Source organism: Cavia porcellus, unplaced genomic scaffold, assembly GCF_034190915.1.
Source record: "Cavia porcellus strain 051 isolate PalLab524CR breed Dunkin Hartley unplaced genomic scaffold, mCavPor4.1 scaffold_15, whole genome shotgun sequence".
Lineage (NCBI taxonomy): Eukaryota > Metazoa > Chordata > Mammalia > Rodentia > Caviidae > Cavia > Cavia porcellus.
In genome coordinates this window covers 8906107-8929565 of record NW_026947498.1, presented here as the reverse complement: position 1 = coordinate 8929565, position 23459 = coordinate 8906107, and the positions used below count along the sequence as shown (strand labels likewise).

Here is a 23459-nt window from a genome sequence, read left to right as displayed (position 1 = left end):
TGTTTAGTGTTTGTGAGCAGTGAACAAGGAAGCCTGGCCGACAAGATCTGGCCCAGCCAGTCCACCCTCCAGGTGGGTCTCCCCCAGCTGCTGTGAGCTGTTGGACCAGGTTCAGTTGTTTCTTCCTGTCAAAGGATTCAGCATACACAAATAAAAACATCAGGGAAAACTGTCTTGAATGTGTAGAGATGCTTTCTTCCGGTTCTCTAAACCAGTGCAGTGTAATAGCTATTTGCGTGTCACTTACATGGTAGTAGCTATTGTAAGTTAGCTGAGGTCATTAAACTTTATGGGAGGATTGCGTAGGTTGTATGTGGACACCATCTCCTTTTATGTATGGGACTTGCACGTCCTTGGATTTGGGTATCTAGGCAGGGGGACGGGGATGCCATTGTGCCCACCTCCAACTTGCCGGGTGTTTTTATTACTGGGGCTGCTGTAACACAGTACCATACTCTCGGGCTGCACCGGCAGAAGCAGATCCCTTCACCACTCTAAGGCGGAAGTCTGAAATCTCGGTGTGGCTGGCCAGGGCCACACTCCCTCTGAGACCCTCGCAGAGCCATCCCGGCCCCTGGCCATGGCCAGAACCCTCCACGCTCATAGCTGTGCAACTCCAGTCTACCTGTTTTCCTCACCGTTTGAGGACAGAAGCCTACTGGATTAGGACCTGCCTGCCCATGGACTTCTCCTTAACCCAGCACATCATTTAGTGACCCCACTTCTAAACAACGCTCCATTCAGGGCCCAGGGCTAGGATTCCAACAAAGGGTGGCCCTCAGCTCAGGCAGAGATGTTGGGCAGATATACCTGGAGTCCACGGGGTGGATCTTGGGCTTCATCTCACACCCAAGGCATTTAAATTTCAGTGGGCTTGGAGATGGGGATTTAGCTCAGCAGCATAAGCGCCTGCCTTGCAAGCAGGCAGTCGTGAGTTCGACCCCTGGTATCGATAAAAAGGAAAAAGACAAAAAAATATTTCATTGGGCTGCCTGGGGCAGTGTAGACGATGCGGAAACTCCACAGGTTGGAGAGACGAGAAGCCTCCAGCTGTGAGACAGAAGTGGGTGAATGGGAGAGAGGTGGGAGGAAATAGGAGAGGGGCATCCTAGAATCCAGCATGAGGCCAGGATGATGAAGCTGAGTCAGGTTCTGTTGTTGGGCCAGATCACAGGAGGAGAGCAGAGCAGGGCTTTGCAAAACTGAGACAACACAAGACCGCTGCACAATTGCTGGTGAGCAGGGTCCTAGAAAAAAGCAAGCCTGTCCTCCTTCCTCCATCTGTAACTTTTTAAACTTGATCGGGATTCATCTCCCAGTTCATCCTCTGAACGGCTGGCTGTGCACCTGAGTTGGGACAGATGCTGGGCATAAAAAGGTGATAGGGTGTGATAAAAATATAGATGAATGCTGAGATTTTAAAAAATTGTTACAGTGAATTTTACCATGAAACTCCCTCCCTCCAGAATCTCCCCTTGCTTCAGACACTCATCCCATTCATCTTGCCACCTTCTGCAGCAGCTCTGGAGTCCTCTTTCCTGAGGGTCTTTATGAGGTGTGGTCAGATCTACAGGGATTGCTGCTGCCCAGTGCCACCGAGTGAAAGGCAGCTGGTGAAAACAGGACACAGTCCTTACCCTCCTCAGTCACCGGATCTGGCACTGAGCTATTTCTGGCTCCTCCCCAAATGGTTTAAATTGATTCCAGGACATCAAGGCGGCCACAAGTCAGACTCACAGAGCAAACATTTTTATTGCACAGAAATTGTACCTCAGTAAAGCTATAAAAGCAAGCAAAGTGACATTTGTGGCAGATATCACCAAAAAGCCCCACAGGGACAAAGTGACACCGGTAGCCAGGAGATGAGGGAGGCTCCTGAGGGGGTGGCTGTGTCAGGTTTGGGTTTCCGGGAAAGACTGGCAAAGAGGGCATCGAGGGTGTTTCCATCGGGAGGAGTTGGGCGAGGGCCCTGGGGGTAGTGCGCCTCCTCTTTGTGAGAGCCAGGGGCTTAGAAGAGAAATCCCTTATCTCACAGCATTGCTTCTTAAGGCGCGGTGCATTTTTGCCAACTGATACATTGCACTTGGTACTTAGTGTTTTTTTTAAATAAAATTACTCAAGAATATGACAGTATTCAAGTAATCTGATGCTTTCTGTCTTTTTTTTTTTTTTAACCTTGAAACACAAAAGTTACAGATCCTCGTGGACACTGGAAGCAGCAACTTTGCTGTGGCGGGGGCGCCACACCCCTATGTGGACTCCTACTTTGACGTGGAAAGGTGAGTGTGTGGCCGGAGCTGGAACCCACGTGGCTGGGCTTGGGGACACGGCGTGAACCTGCGCACTGACTGTTCCAGGGCAAAACAGACAGGGCTGCCCTCTTTTAGGAGGCTGTGGCACCAGGCACATCTGTGTTTGTGTAGAGACTTGTACATGCATGTGTGTGTGGAATACACTGCATACGCGAATATGTGGGTGCACACACGTGTGCATTGCAGTCCCGAGGAACCATAGCAGCCTTGCCCTAAGATCCCTGGTGTGTTCACACGGTGGATACTATAAAATTCCAAGAGGGACATGAGTCTGGTAGCTAGCCCAGAGCTTCCGGGAGCTTGTGGTCCTTTGACGTTTATTGCAACTCCTGTGGTCCTCACAGGGAGGCTGGGGCAGGGAGAGCATCCCACGGGAGCCTGAGGTGGCCTGTGCAGGAGCACAGTGGGCACAGAAGCCACCTTTGCACATTCAGGGGGCTCTGGGGACATCTCAGGATCCGACTCTGGAGAGAGAGAGCTGGAACTGAGTGCTGTGTGGATGGAGTGGGGGAGGGGCAGAGGTGAGGATGGGTGGGGTGAGGCTGTAAAAGTGACTGCAGCCACCTGAGGTCACTGGACCATGGGGAGCTTGGCTTCAGGCAGGCTCTGGACACCTGTTTCCCAGGAGAACTAAGCAAGGTGCAGGGAGGACTACAGGGGCTCCCATCAGCTGCCAGCCCTGGAGGAGCCCCATGATCTGAGAACCCCCCCTATATGCCCCCCACTTCTGGGAGCCTGAACACTTTACCTTCACATCTGTCTTGTCATAACTGAAATTTAAACTCAGGCAGAGCCAGTGAGCCGGCATGCAACGGTCTGTTTTCGAGGTCAGAGCTGTTTGGAGGCGGTGGAGTTCCCCACTGCAATCCTTTCATCTCTTCCCGCCCTCGTTCCTGAGCCGCAGCCTCCTGTGCCAGAGCTGAAGGCCAGCTCCAGTGAGGGAACAGAGGGAAAATGGAAGCAGGGAGGCTTCCAAAGGTGCTGGGTGGGCAAACATAGCACACCGTCTGGCGGCGTGGGGAGGAAATTACGGAGGGAACCCACCCGTACCTTCCTGCCTGCGCCGTGTCCTGGCTGCACTTCGATGGCACCTGAAGTGGTCTCTGTGCCCGTGTGGCAGCTGCTGCTGTCTGGAAAGGGGATGTGGCCATCAGTGGCAGACAGAGCTCACAGGGCGACAGATCCCTGTGGGTGCCCCGTCCCTCGTGGAACTTAGACTGTCGTATGTGAGTTCTTGCACTCATGAGGCTTGATCATTGTTGCCCCAGGATCCCCCAACTGGCCAGCCATCACCTCAGGACAGAGAAGACCAATGTGTGTCGGAAGTTGTTGCTGTCACAACAAACAAGTGGGCAGAAGGGGGTGGTGCTTCTCTGTGTGGGAGGATGGGAAAGCAGCTGCTTCTTAGTGGGGTATATGCCCTCCCTCACTGGGACTGGGGGTTCAGTCTAGCCCTTCCCCATGCACACAGCCCCCTAACTCCCATTCCTTGCTCAGGGCAGCCTCCTTGTGGAACAGGGTATCAAATTAGTCCAGACCTCCCACTATCATCCATGTAGTTCAGGAAAGCAGGGTGCCAGGATCCTGCTCAGGTTCTGGCTGCTGGACCAACAAGTGCCCCAACTTTCCACCCCACACCCCCTCTTTATGGCAGGTGCTTTGTGAGGTGCTGAAATGAGACTAAACATCAGATAACTCACCTGCATAGGAAACTCTCAGTGACCCGTGTGGCATAGCTGGGTCCCTCATCAGCTCATCCTTGATGAGGAAATCTGAAGTACCCCAAAGCCCAAAGACTGAGCCCCAAACTAATGCAGCTAGTAGGAGATTTCACCCCATCTCCAAATCCAGAAACATCCGACACCTAATACTTCTGGTCCCAGCATTTTGAATAAAGGATCGGGAGCCCTGTGTGGAGGAAGAAATGGAGAACGTGTGGTAAGATAATCAGTACTCAATCCATGAGCAACGTGGTCAGGCCACCATGGTGGTTGGGCATAATATCGACACATTTACCTTCGAGATCCATTTAACAATTTGTGGGACACACTTGTAGGTGTGTCTGGGTGCTCGTGGAGGCATAATCTTGGGGTCTATGTCTGGACCCTCAAGTTTTCCTCTCTGGCATTGTTTGCTCTGCTCTGCTGCCATGAACTGAGCAGGGTTGTTCCATTATACCCTTCCACTATGATGGGTCTCCATGAGAGCAGCTGACCATGGATGGAGTCTCCTGAAACCATGAGCCGCATTAAACCTCTCCTCCTCTGAGTCGTGAGTGTTAGATAATGGGAAAGCTGACAAATCCACCCACACTGAGAAACCAAGAAGGAGGGGCTGGAGGTGTATAGGTGTCGCCATGGACAGGCACCTCCGGGGTGGACTGATCAGGGCTGATGGGGTTAGACTCAAGCACACAGAGCAGCTTGGATTGCTAATACAGTTTCCTGAAGTGGTTAAGAATCCGCATTAAAAGTTTTTCAAAAGTATAAACTGCTCCCAGTGAGCTGGCTAGTTGATATCCAAGGCCTGTGAAGTCTGTGTAGAGAACACTTAATGCATATGGGAACAGAAGGTGTGTCCTGAGCTCAGGTGAGATTTTTGCCCGTGTGGGTGCCCCGATGATGGACAGCTATTCTTGTCCAGGAATCTAGGCTTTTATTATTGTGATAATGGCCTTTTAATGGCCAGGAGAAAACACCTGCCACTGAGTGTGAGGTGTTACTGTTTTAGGGTAAATCAGTCTCTGGCCACACAGTTGCAACCCCAGACTGGAAATTGAACCCAGAGTCTTTGAAATGAGCTTTGTCCAATTTTTCTTTATGGGACAAGCCCTTGCTAAGTTGCGGTGCTTGTACCTGGTCCTCTTCATGCAGGGTCACATAGCTTTCCTGTCACATAGCTGTTGACAGATGATGTAACAGAAGGAAACAGGAAAGCCCCTACTGGGGTGAGACTGAGGGAAGCCTTCAGATTTAAATGTGCAGCTTTACCCTGATGGCCTCTCCCAGTGGGGAGGTGGCAGAGGGCGAGTCTCTGGCCACTGCCCCTTGCCTTGCTGGTTTCATAGAGCTCGGAGTTCGCCGCTTCACCCAGGCACTATGCTGTGCGAGTCTGCAGTATTCAAGGGCCAGTCATGGTCACCATTGCAAAAGTCTGTGTACCTGTCACTGTGTGCAGAGTATTTAACCACCTCAGCCTCCTCCTCAGGGGCCTCTGACGGTGGCCACTGCTTGGACAAGGGGTGGCTCCCATCCGGTTCTGGAGGACACACCTGTTTGACTGCCCTGCCCACCTGGCCTATCTTAAGCAGCTGGATGTTGTGCTGGGGTGGCAGATGCCTCCCTTTTTCTATGCTTAGAGGTTGTGTTCCGGTTGGCAGGTGATTCCCTTTTTCCATACTTAGAGGTTGGGCATCTCTGGCCCGTCTGCATCAGAATTAAGGGACACTCCTGGGGCCTCCGTGTTTCCCTGGATGGCCAAGCCTTCTCTCTGCTAACCTCACAACAGAATTAAAATCACCCCATTTGCTTTCGACCCCTGAAGTGTCCGATGCCTCTTTGCAAATAAATAAAGAGAAATAACAGAGCCCACCCGTGTCTGAGACCCTGGACTTCCCTCCAGATCAGCCACACACACACACTTCCTCCTCGCTACTGCCTGAGCATGTACTGCAGGAATGTACTTCCTGTGTGTGAAGTTGCACCCACATCCAGGCCCTGACCCTGGAGCTGCCTTCTTTTCCGGGTGCCCATTCCTCAGTGTGGCTGTGAGCCTTCTCCTAATCCCGGTCAGATAGGAGGGAATGTGTTTCTGAGCTGTACAGTTGTGATCTGCCTCTGGAAAGAAGCAACTGTTTTCTCCCCATGGGAACTCTAGGACACTAGTCTGCCTGATGCCTTTTGCCGCCTTTAACCTTGGCCTGTTTTGCACTGTTCTATCTTACGGAAGCTGAGAGAGTGCTGTCCTGGCCCGACAGAGGTGTCTTTCCTGGGGCCCGGCTGCCTGTCCTGTGAAGTACTGGCGTTTGCTTCAGCCTCTGATCTCTCTTTGTTATAATAAGGCTCCTGGCTGGGCTGTGGGCTCTGAGTCATGTCCCCAGTCTTGGGGATTTGGGGTTGGTGCGTCCTGAAATTCACCACAGTAATTGGAAGTTTGGCTTGGGGCTCTGTGACGAGCTCTCTTTGATTAACAGAAGGAGACACTGGGCCACAGTGAGTCACCCGTCTGGCTCGTCTCTATCCGAAGCCCTCTCTCCATGGTGGTGCGTGTGCCATCGAGTTGCAGGAAGAACAGAAAGGAAAGGTCGTGTGTTTTAAAGTGCAGTTCTTTTCAGCCAATAGAATAGTGTCCAGCCAGTTGGCTTGGTGAGTGGTCTGTCTAGTATGTGCATCCTGGGCCTTCTCCTGATCTGTTTGGGAAATGAAACACATTTCCATTAACAGCTCCTCAACCCTGTACTCCATCCAGGGTGAAGCCCCCAGAGAAGGTGTAACAGGGAACCCATTTACAGTAGTTTTGCAGCCAATGCAAAAATAGGTCCCGGAGGGGGCTTACTGAGCTGTCTTTCTGACTCAGGGCTGCCGGTGCTCCATTCTGGTGATCCTGGAGGAGCTACAAGGCTAACTGGTCACCTGAGCCAGGCCAGCAAGCCTGCAGATAGGTTCCAGATGCTTTGGGGTGCAGAGGAACCCCGGGGGACACAGGCAGAGCCTGGAGACCGAGCCTCCCTAGGTGGGCTGGTGCAGGGGAGACAGAAGTGGGAATTTCCCCCTTCTACCTTTTCCCTCTTACGCATTCTAAAAACAATGGAGAGTTTATAAAAATAGTAAGATCTTCTGTGGCTCCGTTCTCCCCTTCAGTTGATTCTGCTTCTTAATTTTGCCTTCCCTGATCAGAAGCAGAGTCTTGCAGATTTTTTGAAAGTCTCCCCTTGCTGTGAATAAACTTTTTCCTGGCTTTTGACTGCCTGCTATTTCAGAAGTTCTCCCTCAGGGATCTTTCTCCATACCCATAATTAATGCACCCAGAAGTCAAGGACCAGAGCACTGTAGCTCCAAGAGCCAGGCGCTTAGAAAATGAAGTTGGGCCTTTTCTTAAATTTAAAGAGCTGGAAACTGTATGCTAATAACCTGCAGAGTTGCTCAGAAGTCCTCTCAGGGTTGCACTCTTTAAAGATTAGGAAGAGAAACCCAGGGAATGGGTGCTCAGGATTACTTTTGCCTCACAGCCTCTCTGATGGTATTTCTACAAGGGTGGCCACTGATCGCTGTGGCTACTTAAATTTAAATTGATCAGTGTTGATGAAATAAAACCCTGGTGCTGGGGTCACACTGTCCTCACATTATCAGATGCGCAAGGATGCTGTGTATCGGACAGTGCCAGTGAGGACCATTGCTGTGACTGTGGCAGGTTCCGGTGGTGTGGGCGGTACTGATCTGGATGTTAGAGGAGCCAGACCTTGCAGAGGGCCTGGAAGCCCCCGCCCTGCCCCTTAGCAGAGCTGCCTCCCTGGGGGATGGGTGCCCCTTCTTGTGAGGGCTGTCGGACGTTAGAACAGACAGCACCGTCAAAGCCGCTCTGCTGGAGCGTGTGCTAGAGGGAAAATTGAGTTTTCTCATTTCTAAACTCCTAGACTGGAGAAAGATAGCAAGTGATAATTAGATATTTGTAATAATGGCAGCTTTTTGTTGCATACCTGCTGTGCTCCGAGGGTACATCTAAAGGCTTTCCAGTATTACTCTGCATCTTTAACGGTAGTAGGCTATCCCATGTTTCAGCAGAGGAAGCTGAGGCACAGGGGATTTAAATACCTGGGTCCCAGCATACAGCAGAAGAGCAGCTGAGCCTGTGCTTGAACCTGGACAGTGTGACTCCCCCGCTTCACTCCCCTCCTCTTCTCCCTGCATGTGGCTCTGACGTACCCAGAAGGCTCCCTGAAGGGTCTGGCAGCCTGGGCGAGCAGTGTAGAGCACAGCTGGTTACGTCCTTAAATAATTTCTCATTCTGAGGACTTGGCTACAGGCTGTAGGAAGTTAGAATAAAACTTTTCTTCCAAAAGAACCCAGAACAGGTGAGATGTTTGAGGGAGATAACTAATCTACTGATCAAGAAGTGGTACCCTGGCTGTCTCAGATACTTTCTGTGCTGGGAAAAAAATACCAGATACCTGTCATTTAAAGGCCTAGTGTTTCTGCTGTAATGGTTGGTACACTGCGTCACCTTGAGAACTAAGCCACTTAACTCCTCTGCATCCTAGTGTGTAGAGCGCTGCCCTTAGCCCTCCATGATATTGTTCATTGTGTCAGCTTGAGAAGCTTAGATGCTTACCTGTGACTTGGCAGTGGGACAGGGTCCTCACTTTGTAAATACCCTGAGCTCATGCAAGCAGAGGGCAGGGGGATGGTGTGAGTGCTCCCCCTGCCCCAGAGCCCAAAGCTGCCACAGGGTAAGGGAGGAGAAGAGGCTTGTTCCCCTGCCCCCTCTTGCTCTGGCTGCTTTTACTGCTGCCTTGAAGTGTTGCCCCCGTGCCCTGCCAACCTGCCTTGGAGCCAGCTGACTATGGACTGAAAATTGTATGAACCGTGAGCTACATAAACCTTTCATTCCTGACTTTGGGTGTTGGGTATTTTGTCCCAGCAACGAGAGAAAATTAACTAAGACACGCTTCAAAGTCAGATGGCATTGAGGCAGGAAGGGTCTGGTGGAGGAGAGCCACTCACATCCTGGTGGACAGAAAGCAGAGCGAGCAGGAGGAGCCAGGCTGAGAGATGGACCCTTCTAGGCCACGCCCCAGTGACCCACCTCTTCCAATCGGACTCCACCCCTATCAGCAAGCTAGTGACATCCCTTCTGTAATTCATCACCTTCCCAAAAGCCAATCCTGTGAGCCCATGAGGCCTTTGGGGGCCATTCTTGGTCCTACCCACAGCACTAGGCATGGGCCAAATCTGGTCTTCCTAAATAAAGTTTTATTGGAAACACAGCCCCACACGGCACCCTCTGCCTCACCGTGGCTGCTCCCAGGGAGACTGCAGAGCTCAGCGGCAGTAACGGAGCTCCCGGCATGGAAAGCCTGGAGCACCGGGGCAGGGGCTCTTCCTAGAAGACCGAGCTGACCCCGGGCTAACTCAGATCTGCCCGTGCTTCCAGGTGTTGGCAGCAGTGTGTTCTGAAGTTCGGGGATGGCCCTAGGGTGTCGAGATGGCCTGAATGATTCAGGATTGTTCTCTTGGTATCCAATGGAAACATGCAGTCCACCCTGCACGCCAGGCACCTTTGGCTTGCGTGATCACTCGAATGTGGTATCCACCCCTGCATCGGACGCCCATGTGGAAAGGACCTGCTGGGCAGCCCACCTGGGAAAGGCGGCTGGGTCTGTGTCCACACTGCCCTGGGTGCTCCTTGCGTGCCCAGCATGATCCCTTTTTTTTTTTTTATCAGTACTGGGGATCGAACTCACGACCACCTGCTTGCAAGGCAGGTGCTTATGCTGCAGAGCTAAATCCCCAGCCCTGTAGGAGCACGATTCTTTAACATCTCTCTTCTTTAATGCCATGGTGGAGCAGTTGGGAATAATTAGCAGATCTTAAAATTCGGCCTTCCTCATCATCTCTCCCTCAGTATTGTGTTAGCATAAATGAAATTTCTCTAAAACTTGCTCACCAGACATTCTCAAAGTAGGTTTTCCTGATGGTAAGAGTTGTATATGCGGAGAAAATGGAAGAATTTAGCCACAGAAATAGAAGCTCCCCCCACTGCCCCGCCTACCCAGAGGCAGCAGCTCTGACCTCTAGGAAGGGTGAGCAATTTCTAAGTAGACTCCACCATGTGCGTGCGTTTTGCTTCTGACTTTGTTTCCTCCTCTGTCATTTAAAACGCCTTGGTAAATACCGTTTTTCATTGCTGCATAGTGCTCCATCGTACAGCCGAACCATAACTTGCTGAGTCTCTGCTTCCTTTTTCCTGGGCCCCCAAGTGGCCTCCTGCAGTTCGCTGTTACCAATTAAACAGGGGCCTCTATCTGTCTCTTGCTCTGTCCTCTGGATCGGATCTGAGAAGTACATTTCCCGAGGCAGACCCGGTTGCTGTGTTTAAGGCTGTGCGATGTACCAACACTAAACACGTCAGTAAGAGGTCGGGTCCTTTCCAACTCCTCTGATGGCCATCGAGAGGGCGCTGGTGCTTACCTTCCTAGAGCAGAGCCCACCAGCTTGTCAGAGCAGTACAGTAAAACTGCGGCAGACTGGAGCCCTTTGCAAGCATTTATGTGGCGCTTGGACTCTTATCCTAGGAGTCCGGTTGCTTCCTTAGGGGGTGCCTGGATGGACTCCACTTATCTGCCTGAGTTTTAAAACTTGCCCAGGTGTAACAGTGGCCTTGGAAACCCCAGGGCTTGACACCGCCCCCTTCTGCCCAGGACAGAGGACAGCTCTTCCTCATCATCCAGGCTTGTACATGAGCTCTCCCCTGCCCTGCCTGGAGGGGGTTCTGGCGGCTGTGCCAGGAAGACCCTGTGTGTCCTCACCCATTGCTTGTGCTCATGCGGGCACCCCTGCAGAGGGCGCCACCCGCCCCAGCCCACCCTCATCCTTGTTATTCTGCCCTTAAAGTTGCATGGGTGCTGGGTCCACACCTCACTGTCGGGTGAGGACTGTGAGCTCTGAGGCCCTGGCTGAGCCTGAACAGAGCCGTGACACTGACAACAGCCAGGGCTGGCTCTGAAGGGTGGGCCTGGCTTTGGGGCTGGACTTGGTCCTTCTTCGTCATAAGGGTTGCACAAGTGAATCTGCACCTCAGTCACCCCAGGGCACCGGCAGCACCTTCTCCTGAGCTGTCCTGTGTCACAGAGTAGCAGCCAGAGTCGCTACAAAGACAGACCCAGGCAGGCCAGTAGCCAGAGCATTTGCGTCCTTCCAGGTCCACGATGCAGGGCTGTTACAGGAGCAAGCACTGTGTGCAAAAACTGTAACAAATAAACCTTTCCTTTCCTAACATTGGGCTTCATGTATTTTTTCTCAGCGACAAGTAAAAAGTAACTAAGACACAGCCCCAGTCCTCAAGGGCATGCGAGTGCCACGGTGTCACAACAGTGAATGTTGATGGTTGTGTCTGGGGATCTTTCCCATGGGCAACAGTGGCACCCGTGATGGTCGGCATCCCCACCAGTTGACCTTGCCGGACCATGTTAGGACAGCTGGCTTCGCCGTGTGACCTCTGTCTTGTCTGGGGACAGAGTGTCATGGGCTGCTGTTCTGCTGCCACAGGTCCAGCACCTACCGCTCCAAGGGTTTTGACGTCACCGTGAAGTACACGCAGGGCAGCTGGACGGGCTTTGTGGGCGAGGACCTGGTCACCATCCCCAGAGCCTTCAACAGTTCCTTCCTTGCCAACGTTGCCACCATCTTTGAGTCAGAGAATTTCTTTCTGCCTGGAATTAAGTGGAACGGGATCCTCGGACTGGCTTACGCCACCCTGGCCAAGGTAAGGAGACGAATGCCACTCGGGGTGGGATTCGGAAACCGCCTTGGAGAGCGGGTCCTTGGAGACGGTTGCCAAGGAAAATCATGTAAACAGACATAAAATTTAAGGCACACAGCCACTTCTTTGAACCTTCCTAGAAGACATACTAATCGTAGCATGGACTGTCTTTATTTTGGTCTTGTACCTTAAAAAAATGTTAGAAGTGAATCATGTTAATGAGGGAGTTCCGGTAGGAGTCATCTGTCCACCTAGAAGACCTCAGACACAGGGACCAGAAGTGGGCATGAGAGCGAGCAGAGAGCCAATAAGAATTGAGGAAGCCCTGGCCCTCAGGAGCACTCAAGCCCTCACAAAATGGGGTGACTGAACCAGCTGTTCTCCAGATCCCCCCTGGGGCTCTTAGGTATGAGGGGGTGGGGACTTCCCCGCAGAAAGCATGGCCAGAGGGAGCAGCACCCATACCAAGGGTCACCTCTGCTGGCCCTGGCACCTTGCCCTGGCTCCATGAGTACAGCCTCAGGCTTTACAGCAGCAGACTTGGGCGAGGGAGGCAGAAGCGTAGCTCAGAGCAGTGGGCCCTGCTGGCCCACAATGGTCCAGAAAGGAGTGACCGGGGCCCAGCGTGCAGAGCCTGTGCTCAGCTCAAGTTCATTAGCACCTGAGGCAGATGGGAGCAGGTGGGGAGCCCCTGCCCTCAGCTCCCCAAGCAGAAAGGATAACAGTTACACACCCAGTCCGGCATTTGCATGAGAACACAAGTATTCTCAACACTCGTCTGGGACCATGCTGGAGCCAGGAGCCCCCATCTTCGGTACTGCAGGGCTGACTGTGGATCCTCAAAAAGCTAGAAATTTGCATTCCTAAACCCATGACCTTGAGCAGACTTTCTGAGACTGTCTGAAAATGAGGGATGTGAGCAGGACAGATCTATGCTAATTCTCCTGGCAAGGTTAGAGTAAACCTCAGTAATTTATAATTAATAATGTGCCCAGCTGCCCTGGCAGCAGATTCCTTTGAAGTTTTTCAGGGGTTTGCAGCATCTCCCCGTGACCTTTCATCTTTTCTTCTCTGTAATTCCAAGAGTTTTACCAAGCAGCTTCAGGCTCCTGGGACAGAGAAGGCAGAAGCCGATTCGCAGTGGGTGGACCATGGGGTGGGTGGGTGGGGTCCGGCTCTCTGAGGCCCAGCCTCAGTGGGGTCACAGCATGTGATGGCCTCTGCTCATCCCGGGGCTTCCACCAAGGCCATGTGTCACGGCCACCCTGGTTTCCTCCACTGCAGACACACGACCCACGTCCACCTGGACCCATCCTCAGCCACCATGCCATTTGGTCTGGCAGGCGATGATTATCCCATTTCACAGATTGGGAAACAGTCAAGAGAGTGGGGGAGCCGGGTTTCTGCTCTGGGCAGCATTTCTGCTACCTGCCCTGCCCGCTCCTAGGAAGGCAGATCTGACCAGGTCCCCAGCAGCCCACCCAGTCCTCAGGACCACACCTCTCCCCAACCCCGTGATCCAGATATAAAGTGTCCTGGCTCAGGGTACACTTGGAGAGCGTGCCGGTTCCGCCACAGACGCTGCACTGTGACCTCCTTGTCTGCACTGAATCAGGAAGCTCTCTTCTGTCTTCCCCCCTGCAGCCGTCCAGCTCCCTGGAGACGTTCTTTGATTCCCTAGTGACACAGGCCAAGATTCCGGACATTTTCTCCATGCAGATGTGCGGGGCCGGATTGCCAGTGTCCAGATCGGGTACCAACGGAGGTAGTCTTGTGGGTATCTTTCAGTCTTACGGGGCGAAAAATCACAACTTGCTGGGGGTTATTTCTGTTTTTCTAAAAACCTGCTCAGAGAGTTCAGATACATAGGCATGCGTAGGTGCCATGGAATTTTGTTAGTCTCTGTTATGGAACCTTTTAAAAATGGATACGAGTGGCTGGGGACTTAGCTCAGCGGCAAAGTGCATGCTTGGCAAGCACAAGGTCATGAGTTGGATCCCTGGTACCAAAAACAAAACAAAACAAAAAGGATACAGCTGGGTATTCTTTTTATCTTTCCTGACCATCCTGTCACCTAGAACTAGGATTCCCGTTGCATCCCCAAATTCCTGGACCATCCTGGGAAATCGAATAGTGGGTCCCGGAGGTGTGACTCAAGAACAGTGGGGACTTGTGGCCTCTGGGGCCTTGCTTGTGACGTCACGTGAGGGGAAGATGGAGACCCTTGGACAGCCTTAATGTCTCTCCCATCCTTCTATCCCCCTTTCCTCTCTACACACACACACACACACACACACACACACACACACGCACGCACGCATCAAGCAGAGAGGTATTTTCTTCTGAAATGGGTTTAAGGCCATGAGCCCTATGAATATACCTCACCTTCTATTTGGAATAACACAGGAGGCAGAAGGAATGCAGGGAAAGGGCCCCTCCCAGGAAGGGCGTCACCAGCCCCTCTGCTCCATGCCAGTCCTTGGTCACTGTCGTCTGCCCTCCGTCCACCTGCTCCCAACACTTTTCTAGCCCCTCTGAGGAGTCAGCAGCTTAGGGTTTCTGGCAGTACATGACGGTTTCGCAGTGACCTTGTGATTCAAGAAGCTCTCGTGTCCTGCTTTCCTCTTGTCTGGCCCCGGGGGTACTGACTGCGGCAGCGTTGCTGCGCTCTTCTGTGGCATCGTTTGGGGGGAGTCTTAGTGCAAGGAACCAGAGGCGTAATTGCTGCTGTCAGATGGAGGAAAGCACAGAGCACCTGGGCAAGACTGGGACACAGCGCTGCATGGTCTCTGGAGACGTGGCAGCCGAACAGTCCCTGTTCAATTTTCCAACATCTGTTTTTGTTTGAGAACCTCACGGTTAAAGAGAAAGTAATGATGTTGGTGACCTTTCGCCCTGCAAATGCATGCTCCTGTGGGGAAATTATTGATCATCTGTGTGGGTTTTTTGTCCTACAGCTGCAATTCTGTTCCTTTCCAGGTCCTAGGTGGGATCGAACCGAGTTTGTATAAAGGAGACATCTGGTATACCCCCATTAAGGAGGAATGGTATTATCAGATAGAAATCCTGAAACTGGAGATCGGAGGCCAGAGTCTTAACCTGGACTGCAGAGAGGTGTGTCCTGTGTCTCTGTCACTCCTGTCTTGGTGGGCCTGGGTACTGCGGTGCCACAGCTGAACCCCATACCTAAAGGCCAAGGTGCCCACCATTGCAAGACAGGGTAGAAGTGCCCTCCAGGGAAGGAAGCAGGGGCATGGAAGTCTGCATGTCCCCATCCTTAAGGTGGCCTCGTCTCACTGCTGGGCTTTCAGAGAGCAAAATTAATGTCCAGTGGGCAGCAAGGAGGACTGCATCCAACTACTGTCCCTTCACTCGCCCCTTCAGCCTGATGGGCCCTGAGCTCAGTAGAAAAGAATAAAATAAACAAAGTCACATCAGTACTGGGGACAAAGGACACAAACAGCCAGATTTGTCAAACCTCGTTAGTTAGCTTATCCTCCAGCGGGAGCTGACCCTCTGCCCTCCTGCGTCCACACCTTTTACCTGACAAAACTGGCCTGCATGTGTGCGTGACCTGGCGGTGCCCATGTGCCCAGTTGTGATGCCCCATCTGGGGGCAGCTGTATCCATGGCACTGCGCTTTGTCCTGGCTTCTTCCTGGCACATTAGGAGGTCGTGACGATGGCCGGAGGCCAGTTGTCTGTGCCACTTTTAGGATGGTTGATGGTCCCAGGTCCCCCCAGTGGCTCCAAGGGCTGGGATGCAGCCTTTACCACGTGGGTCTTGGGGGGTGTTCCAGACCCGAACTGCAGAGGTGATTGTGGTTCTGTGTGTGTCCCTTTCCAAGGATCAGCATCGGGTGGAAGGTTGTCTTCCTTCTCATCTTCTTCCCTGGGAAGGAAACAGCGAGTGGCTTTGGTACAGTTGGCTCAAGTGGCATCTATTAAGCCACTGGCACCTCTAAAGGCAAATGAACGGGTGCTCCCCCTGCCGGGGTGGGGGTGACAGGGTCCCCCATGAGGGAACGCAGGCACCCGGCTCTGCCCAGCGATGGCTGTCGATGTGGTTGTGTCACTTCCCTCCACTGGTCCTCAGTGCCCCTGACCCCTTAATTCTGAGAGTGAGAGATGAACTCTGGTCCCCAGCAAGCTCACGTGGAGCCTGAATCTGTGGGTGACAGGTGGTCGTGCTGGCAGGCTGTGGGAAGTGGGTGTCACTCAGCACCATCTCCCTCTGTTGCAGTACAACGCGGACAAGGCCATTGTAGACAGTGGCACCACGCTGCTGCGCCTCCCCCAGAAGGTGTTTGACGCGGTGGTGGACGCGGTGGCCCGCACATCTCTGGTGAGTCTGTGAACTGTCACTCTGTGCTCTCAAGATGCTCAAGGCTGGGCTTCCCTAAAATATCGCTTAAGGGGTTCACAGTCTTGACTTGTGACAGTCACTGGCAAATGATGTCTCTGCAATCCTGGAGAACTAAATCCTTTGTGCTGAGCCAATCCCCTCGTCCTTTTTATCTTTTATTTGAGATGGTCTCACTCAGTCACTAAGTTGTCCACGCTGGGCTCAAACTTGGGAACCCTCTGCCTCAGCCAAATTGTGGGTGTGTGCCACCACACCTGACTTCTAGAACCTTCATCTTAACCCCGTAAATCCTGGCCCAGTTCACCTGTGTCTTAGTTACTTTATCTTTGCTGAGACAAAGTACCTGGCACCCTCAAGATAAAGGAGGCAAGGTTTATTTTGGCTCGTACTTTTATAGAGGTTTCAGTTCATACTGGGCTGGCTCCAAGGCAGCATGGCCGAGCAAAAAACAGTTCATAGGACGGCAGTCAGGAGAGGACAGACCTTTCTTTCCCTTTTTATTCCGTCCAGGCTGTGAGCCTTTTGGTTGTTGCCACTGACACCCAGGGTGGGTGTTTCCTCTTCAATCGATCCATCATCTGCACCCAGAACAATGCTAAACTCATCAGTGAATTCATCCAGTATCACAAACCCTTGATCCAGCCACTCCCCAAAATCCCCATTTGGGGGTTTTGGGGGACACAGATATAATCCGTAACAGTGTAGTATGTTCATATGAGATAGAAATAATCTGCCACATAATTGCAATCAGGGAGGGTGATCTGAAAAGCGCCTTGTTAGGCAATTTTATCTTAAGGCCAACATCTTTGTGAGCACTTACACAAATCCTACCCAAGGGATGCAGGAAGCACAAGGTGTATGTTTGCGGCTGCAAACGGTTTTACAGCAAACTTTCTGTTTTTAATAAGTGGATGAAGTACGCTCTAAAATAGCCACAGCCATAAGCGTATAAATCACAGTAATTGCAGTAGGCAGAGGAATCTGTCCTCCTCCATCCACTTGCCCCAGTGCGCTCGCCATGCACAGCTGTGTCTGCACTGTCTATACCTGGCATTGAGGTCGGCATATTTACCCCAGCACCACACATTCGGGAGCTCTGCACTATCCCGCTCTGCAGTGACTGTGGTGTCTCTGGGTGATGGGACCAGCCAGACTCCTTCTGACCTCTGGGGACCCACACTTCTATGCAGTCTGCCCTTGACTGGCAGATCCCGCCACCCTGTCCAACTCATGGCCACATTGTAAAGACAGCAGTTCACAGATGGCCTGGAAGCAGACAGATGCTCCCCAGGTTTCCCTCCTCTGCGGCTCCATCCAGGCTGCACTGGGGTCTTAATTCCTGCTTGATTTTTACAGAAGACTGAGGTCAGTTGGCAGAACTAATATTTATTTCACGGCCGTGTTCTGGAGTGCAGTTAAAGCCATGGTGGAGGGAAGCAAATGTCTGGGGACCTGGCAGCTGGTATTCCTGTTGTCACCAGGTTTTCCATCAGAGTGGACCAGAGAGCACTGGACACAAGGCTTTGGGGGCCCAATGGGATTAGGTTTGGTCCAGTTTCTGCCCATTCATAGCTGGGCGCCTGGGGAGATTCCCCAGGGAGCCCCATGTTCTCATCTCAGAGCTGTTAGGGCTTTGGGATGAGGAGTCCCGCACCCCACTGTGTGCAGGCACCAGGTGAAGTGGCGCTTGTGTTGGATGGAGTGCTGCATTGTGATTGGAGGCAAGGTAAGGGTTACCTTTGGCTTAAGTGTTTTCTCTACATCTGCCGCTTGTGTCATCCTTGTCACCAAAAGCAGGCGTCTCCTGGAAAACCTGCTCCCCGGCACCAGCACAAGGAGCCAATAGTGATCCAGGTCCAGAAGAGCCAGGAACAGCTGGACCCTGGGATCTGGAGGCAGCTGGGGTCTGAGAGGACCTCAGGGCCATGTTCCTCAGATGGGGTCCTGTCCAGGCTCCAGATGTCCTAGACCAAAAACTGAGCAGGACACCCAAGGGAAGCAGCAGGGTCAGGGATTCACTTGGGAAAGAGAGGATCCACTCCACAGGGCACAGCAGGCCAAGAGGAAGAGCTCGGGGCCCAATGGGGCTTGGTGCCACCCTCTAGCCTTAGGGTTTGGGCAGGGCTGAGTGCTGGGTCAGAGTGTGACCCCTGCAGGGGGCAGCCTAATTTCAGCCCCTCCATGGGTGGAGATTTTGACCTTGTGTGGCCCTTGGAGGAGCTGTCATGGTGCCCCCAGCCTGTGGGGTTCAAATTGCATACTCAGCGACATGGTGATCATGGGGTCGGGGCCACCAAGGGTTGAAGAAGAGCTCTGTGGGCACGTGCAGGACCTGCCATGTCTGCGCTAAGCTGCCTGGTCACTGTGTCCCTCTGTGTTCAGACCTGGCACCCTGGCCTGGGCTAGCGTCTAACCCAGAAGGTGGGCCCAGCCCAGAAATCTACAAGCTGGGTCCGCCTTTATTTCCCAGCTGTCCTTGGCTACCTTCTGCCTCTGCCACATTTCAGATTTCCTGTGCAGTTTGAGAGGCTGCTGCTGAGGGCTGTGGGCCCTGGGAGGAGTTCCGGCACCTCTCCATGCCTCGGTTTCCTCATCTGTGTGGCAAAGGGGTGCCATCCTCTCCTGACTGGGCTTCCCAGGGTGGCAGAGCCACGGCTGCCGAGCCCTTGCCACCACTGCCCAGTGCGGTCTACGCTGCCTGTGTCTTGACCGTTGTCATAATAATTATTTAGTTACCACACCCCTCTTTAGGACCAGTGCCCTCTGCTCTGTGCACATGAAGCAGCAGTCAGCCCTGCAGGCAGCTGGCAAGTGGCATTGCTTTGATGCACGCTGTCCCTCTCGTGCGGCTTCTCATGGGTGGGTCTTGTTCAGATTCCAGAATTCTCTGATGGCTTCTGGACAGGCGCCCAGCTGGCATGCTGGGCAAATTCGGAGACACCGTGGGCCTACTTCCCGAAGATCTCCATCTACCTGAGGGAGGAGAACTCCAGCCGCTCCTTCCGCATAACCATCCTGCCTCAGGTATGGGCGCCGCCCCGCTTCTCCTGCCTGACCCTGCACTCATGGCCAACAGGGGTGTCATAGGTGTCACAGCTCTCCCAGGTGCCTGTCGCCACAGGAACAAGACCACGTCCAGAGCCAGGCTGCCTCCGGTTCTGGGAGATTGAGACAGGCCCAAATTCCCTGCTGGGGACAGCGACTGTCCGTGCAGTGGCCCCAAGGAAGGTGAAGAGCTGAGGGTGGTTTTGTAACATCTGCACTGACCCATTTTCTGCTTTTTCCTTGTACCAAAAAAGAAAGAAACTGCTGGGCGTGGGGGCCCACACCTGTAATTTCAGTACCCAGGAGGCTGAGGCAGGAGGATCACTGCAAGTTCAAAACCAGCCTGGGCTACAGTGAGTTCAAGGCCAGCCTGGAATCCATAGTGAGACCCTGTCTCAATTTTTTATTGGTACATTTTATCTATGCCTCAGGCTCATATTCATCACGGGCATTTGCATTGCACATGATAACCTCTGCCTCTGCGACCTGCTGCTGGGTCCTGGCCCCTGGTCTGTGGACCTGTCACACTGTGTCCACCATGGTCAGCCTGACTCTTGGGTTAACCCTCATGCCCCACTCCCTGGATTCAAGTCCTGAGCTCCTGCCTGCCCAGCTGCTGTGGTTTCCACCTACAGGCCCCGGGCCCCTCTCCGAGCCCCAGGCCCCTGGCCCTCTGCAGCTGAGCCCCAGCCCCAGCCTGAACCAGTGTCGCTCTTCCAGTGCCCAGATTCCTCTGACCTGTTCAGACAGCCCTGGCCTTTGTTGGAACCCTGCTGAGAAAAGAACCCATTGTCCTCTTGCCTGGGAATGTGTCTGTCCATCCGAATACTTTCCAGGCCACTCATCTGGCCCGGGGTCCTTCCTTCAGGGCGTGTTTTGAATTCTGCTTTTGTTTTTTAAAAATCATCTTGTGTTTCTTCTTGTACTGACTGTGGGTTCCCTGTGGGTAAGGACAGCCTGCGGTCTTTCAGGCTTATCTGGCTCCTGCAGACCCAGCCAGGGGAGCCAGCAGCTGTTTGCTGTGTGGACACAGCAGTGTCAGGGTTGTGATTTAATGGGTGAGGGACAGAGGGCTGGGCTGAAGGAGACACGGGTAGGAGCCATTTCAGGGGAGGACGGCAGTGGCACCGGCCTGTGTTCCATGCTTCATGTCCCTGTGGGGAGTGAAGGGAAAGTTTCGAGAGAAATGCAGCTCCCAGCCAGGCCTGGTGTGATCCCAGCACTCTGGGAGACTGAGGCAAGAGGATCACAAGTTTGAATCTCTCCTGGATGACTTAGTGAGACCCTGTCTCAAAAAAGGGGTGGAGTGTAGCTCACTGTGAACACCCTATATTCAGTCTTCAGTACCACTAAAGAAAAGAAAGGGGCAGGGAGAGAAGGAAAGGGGGAAAGGAGAGGAAAGAAAGGAGAAAGGAACAGAAAAGAAGCTACGTTCTCAATTCCACTCTTGACTCCCTGTAACTGTGAGCAAATGTCAGAGCCCTTCCTAGAAGAGAAATAACACTAATATTTGCCAAAAGACCTTCTGAGGAAGGCAGTGACCCCGGGGTGCTTGTGGCGATGCTAGATAAACCCAAAGCATCTCTGAAATTCCACACCTCTCACGATGACACTTCAGCCAGGCGAAAAGCAAAGTTAGACGCCATTTCTTCCATGTGGTTTGTCCACTGTGACCCCAGCTGGAGGACAATGGTCAGCCTGCCTCGGGGATTTCGGAGCTGCAGGCTTGTGTTGGATCCTCCCCTGGTTTGGGGCTAGGCACTGGGCGACAAGGAGTGTAATGAAAGGGGTCTGGGGACATGTCCCCTTACCCAGGAATGCAGAGTGACTGGTGCTTTGGAGGTGGAAGATATTTTAGCGGTTGGCTTTGCCCTGTCCAGTTTTGATGCTTGTGGGCTGTTTTCCTGGTTTCCGACCCATGTCACATGGAGTTTGCAACCTGCTGCCCTGGTGGGAAGGCAGAGATAACCAAAGGGAAGTGAGGGTCAGAGTCCCCCGGGGGGACCCTTGCCCATAGCCCTGTCCTGACGCTGGGCAGTGAGGGGCCTCCTCTCCCCAGGCTCTGAGCTCTGGGGCCCTGCGTGGAGCCGTCGAGCATTGGCAGTAACAGGTGGACAAAGGAGCCCCAGGGCCGTGCCAGGTCTCTGCTCCCTTTCCTTACAGGATTGTCCCACAACATGTGTGTTGAATCCACTTGTTCTGAGACAGGAAAGAACATGGCAGCAACAAAACACAGCACCTGGCATGCAGGGGAGGTTTGATTTTTCAGTTTTCAAAGAATAAATAAGACCTTTTACAATGCACTCACATTCTGTCTAAATGTCACGGGTTTTTCTGCTCCTGCTATTTTGGTTTTAGGCAGTTTATTGTAAGCCCTGACAAGCTCGAAGCTTCCCGACATGTTAAGAGACGTGTGGTTGGGAGTTCTCACTGCAGTCCGCCGGGGCACACAGCACCGACCACGAGAGCCCAGTGGGGTTTGCTTAGTGTTTGTATCAGTATCCACTGCCCGAATGAGCGGTGATCAAAATCTATGTGAATGTTTAAGCTTTAAGCAGTGAGTGGAGTAGAAAGTGGCCACGAATCCCCCTGAAGCCCTCCCTGAGGGTCTTTATGACCTATGACCAAAACTGCGGTGAGGGCTGCTGCCCAATCCCCACCAACAGAGAGGCAACCACGTCCTCATCCACCTGGGTCGCCAGATCAGGCCCCATGTGACTTCCGGCTCCTCCCAGGGTCAAAGCAGCCTTGAGAGGGAAACATTTAGGACAGTGAGGCAGCCAGGGCAGCTGGAGTAGTGACCCTGAAAACTGAAAACTGGAGTAGGAGAGGACTCCGGAGCTGCTGCAGGAAGCGGCCGGTCGATTACTCGGGTGTGTGCGCAGTGAGAGAGGATCTTGGAGGGAGTCATGGGTGTATGTGGTTTGTTTTTAACTGTAAAAATTAAACACGCCATGTTTTTCAGTCCCAACTTCATAGCTAACAAATGGGGCTTCTTACAGAACGATGACATTCAGAGGGGATGTGTGTGACACTGGGCAGCCACCGCCCACCTTCACAGGGTCCCTGCTCACCTGTCTGTGCATGGAAGTGCCTTGAGGTCCCCCCTTCAGGTGCCGGTCACACACTGGCCCGTGGACTGGACCAGAGGATGTTACAGGAAGCGTCTCTTCCCACGTCCCTGTCCCTCTCCACGGCATGACCATCGCGGATTTCACCTTCACCCCCAGTGTCCTTCTCGTCCAATCCTCCTCCACAGAGCTCTCCCCTCGCTCTCCATCTCCTTGGGTCTGCAGGATGCCCCTTTCCCAAGGCTCCGAGAGTGCTGTGGGGCTCAAGCATGGTATGACCTCCACCGCTTGGGGACGCTGCTGCTGATTGTGCTTTTCCTCCTTTTCCTCCTCTTCACCGACAGCTCTACATCCAGCCCATGATGGGCGCCGGGCTGAGCTACGAATGCTACCGCTTCGGCATCTCCCCCTCCACCAACGCGCTGGTGATCGGGGCCACCGTGATGGAGGGCTTCTACGTGGTCTTTGACCGAGCTCGCAGGCGGGTGGGCTTTGCGGTCAGCCCCTGCGCAGGTAAGCGACCCTGGTGACGACCAGAACTATGAGGTCCTGAGTGACAGGTCCTGATGGTACGTCAGCACCATGTGATCACATCCTGTGGCTAAAGTGTTTCAGGGACTCTGAGGGAATTGGGCAGCTCTGAGAAATCCTTCCGCCCAGGGCTGGTTGCGTTGCCCATGCACATAGGTTCACAGGAAGCTGAAAATCCGGGCCCAGCCCAGGCCAGCGGGGAGCGAGCCCGTGGCCCTTGCTTTTGAGACAGTGTTTCAGGGGAACCCATTGCCTCCCCTGTGCTAAGCACCTGCTCCCCACCAAGCTCGACCCTTAACCGTGTGAATTAATATTTCAACAGTTAACAAACACAGAAGGAAATTCGTTTATAAGTGGCCCGTATTTTCCCCTCAAAGCAGTCTCATTGCAAAATAAAAAGCACAGAGTGTGATCAAAACTGTTTGAGAAAAATTTATTACAGTAAAAAACGCATTTCTACAAATCCCTCTTACTGTGAGCCCACTCATCCCATCGTCCCTGCCGCTTCCCGCAGCAGCTCCAGAGTCCTGAGGGCCTTCAGTGGCGCTGTCCTGGCTGCTTCCATGTCCTGGGTGTATTCAAAGCATCTCCCTTTCCTGGTCATTCTTAGGGGAGGACCCCGGGAGCCAAACAGTGCCAGGTCCAGTGGCTAAGGTGG

At 53.1% G+C, this 23459-nt stretch overlaps 1 protein-coding gene across 2 annotated transcripts in view; it reads left to right on the top strand.

The window, feature by feature from the left end:
• Positions 1-23459, top strand: part of Bace2 (beta-secretase 2) — a 71303-nt gene that overhangs the window by 24598 nt on the left and 23246 nt on the right. For both annotated transcript variants that reach the window (XM_003463954.5, XM_063224580.1), the window contains exons 2-8: positions 2191-2279; positions 11576-11792; positions 13434-13562; positions 14769-14903; positions 16032-16133; positions 19029-19178; positions 22615-22783. In XM_003463954.5, the coding sequence (XP_003464002.4) occupies positions 2191-2279; positions 11576-11792; positions 13434-13562; positions 14769-14903; positions 16032-16133; positions 19029-19178; positions 22615-22783 (991 nt within the window). The remainder of the gene's footprint in view (positions 1-2190; positions 2280-11575; positions 11793-13433; positions 13563-14768; positions 14904-16031; positions 16134-19028; positions 19179-22614; positions 22784-23459) is intronic.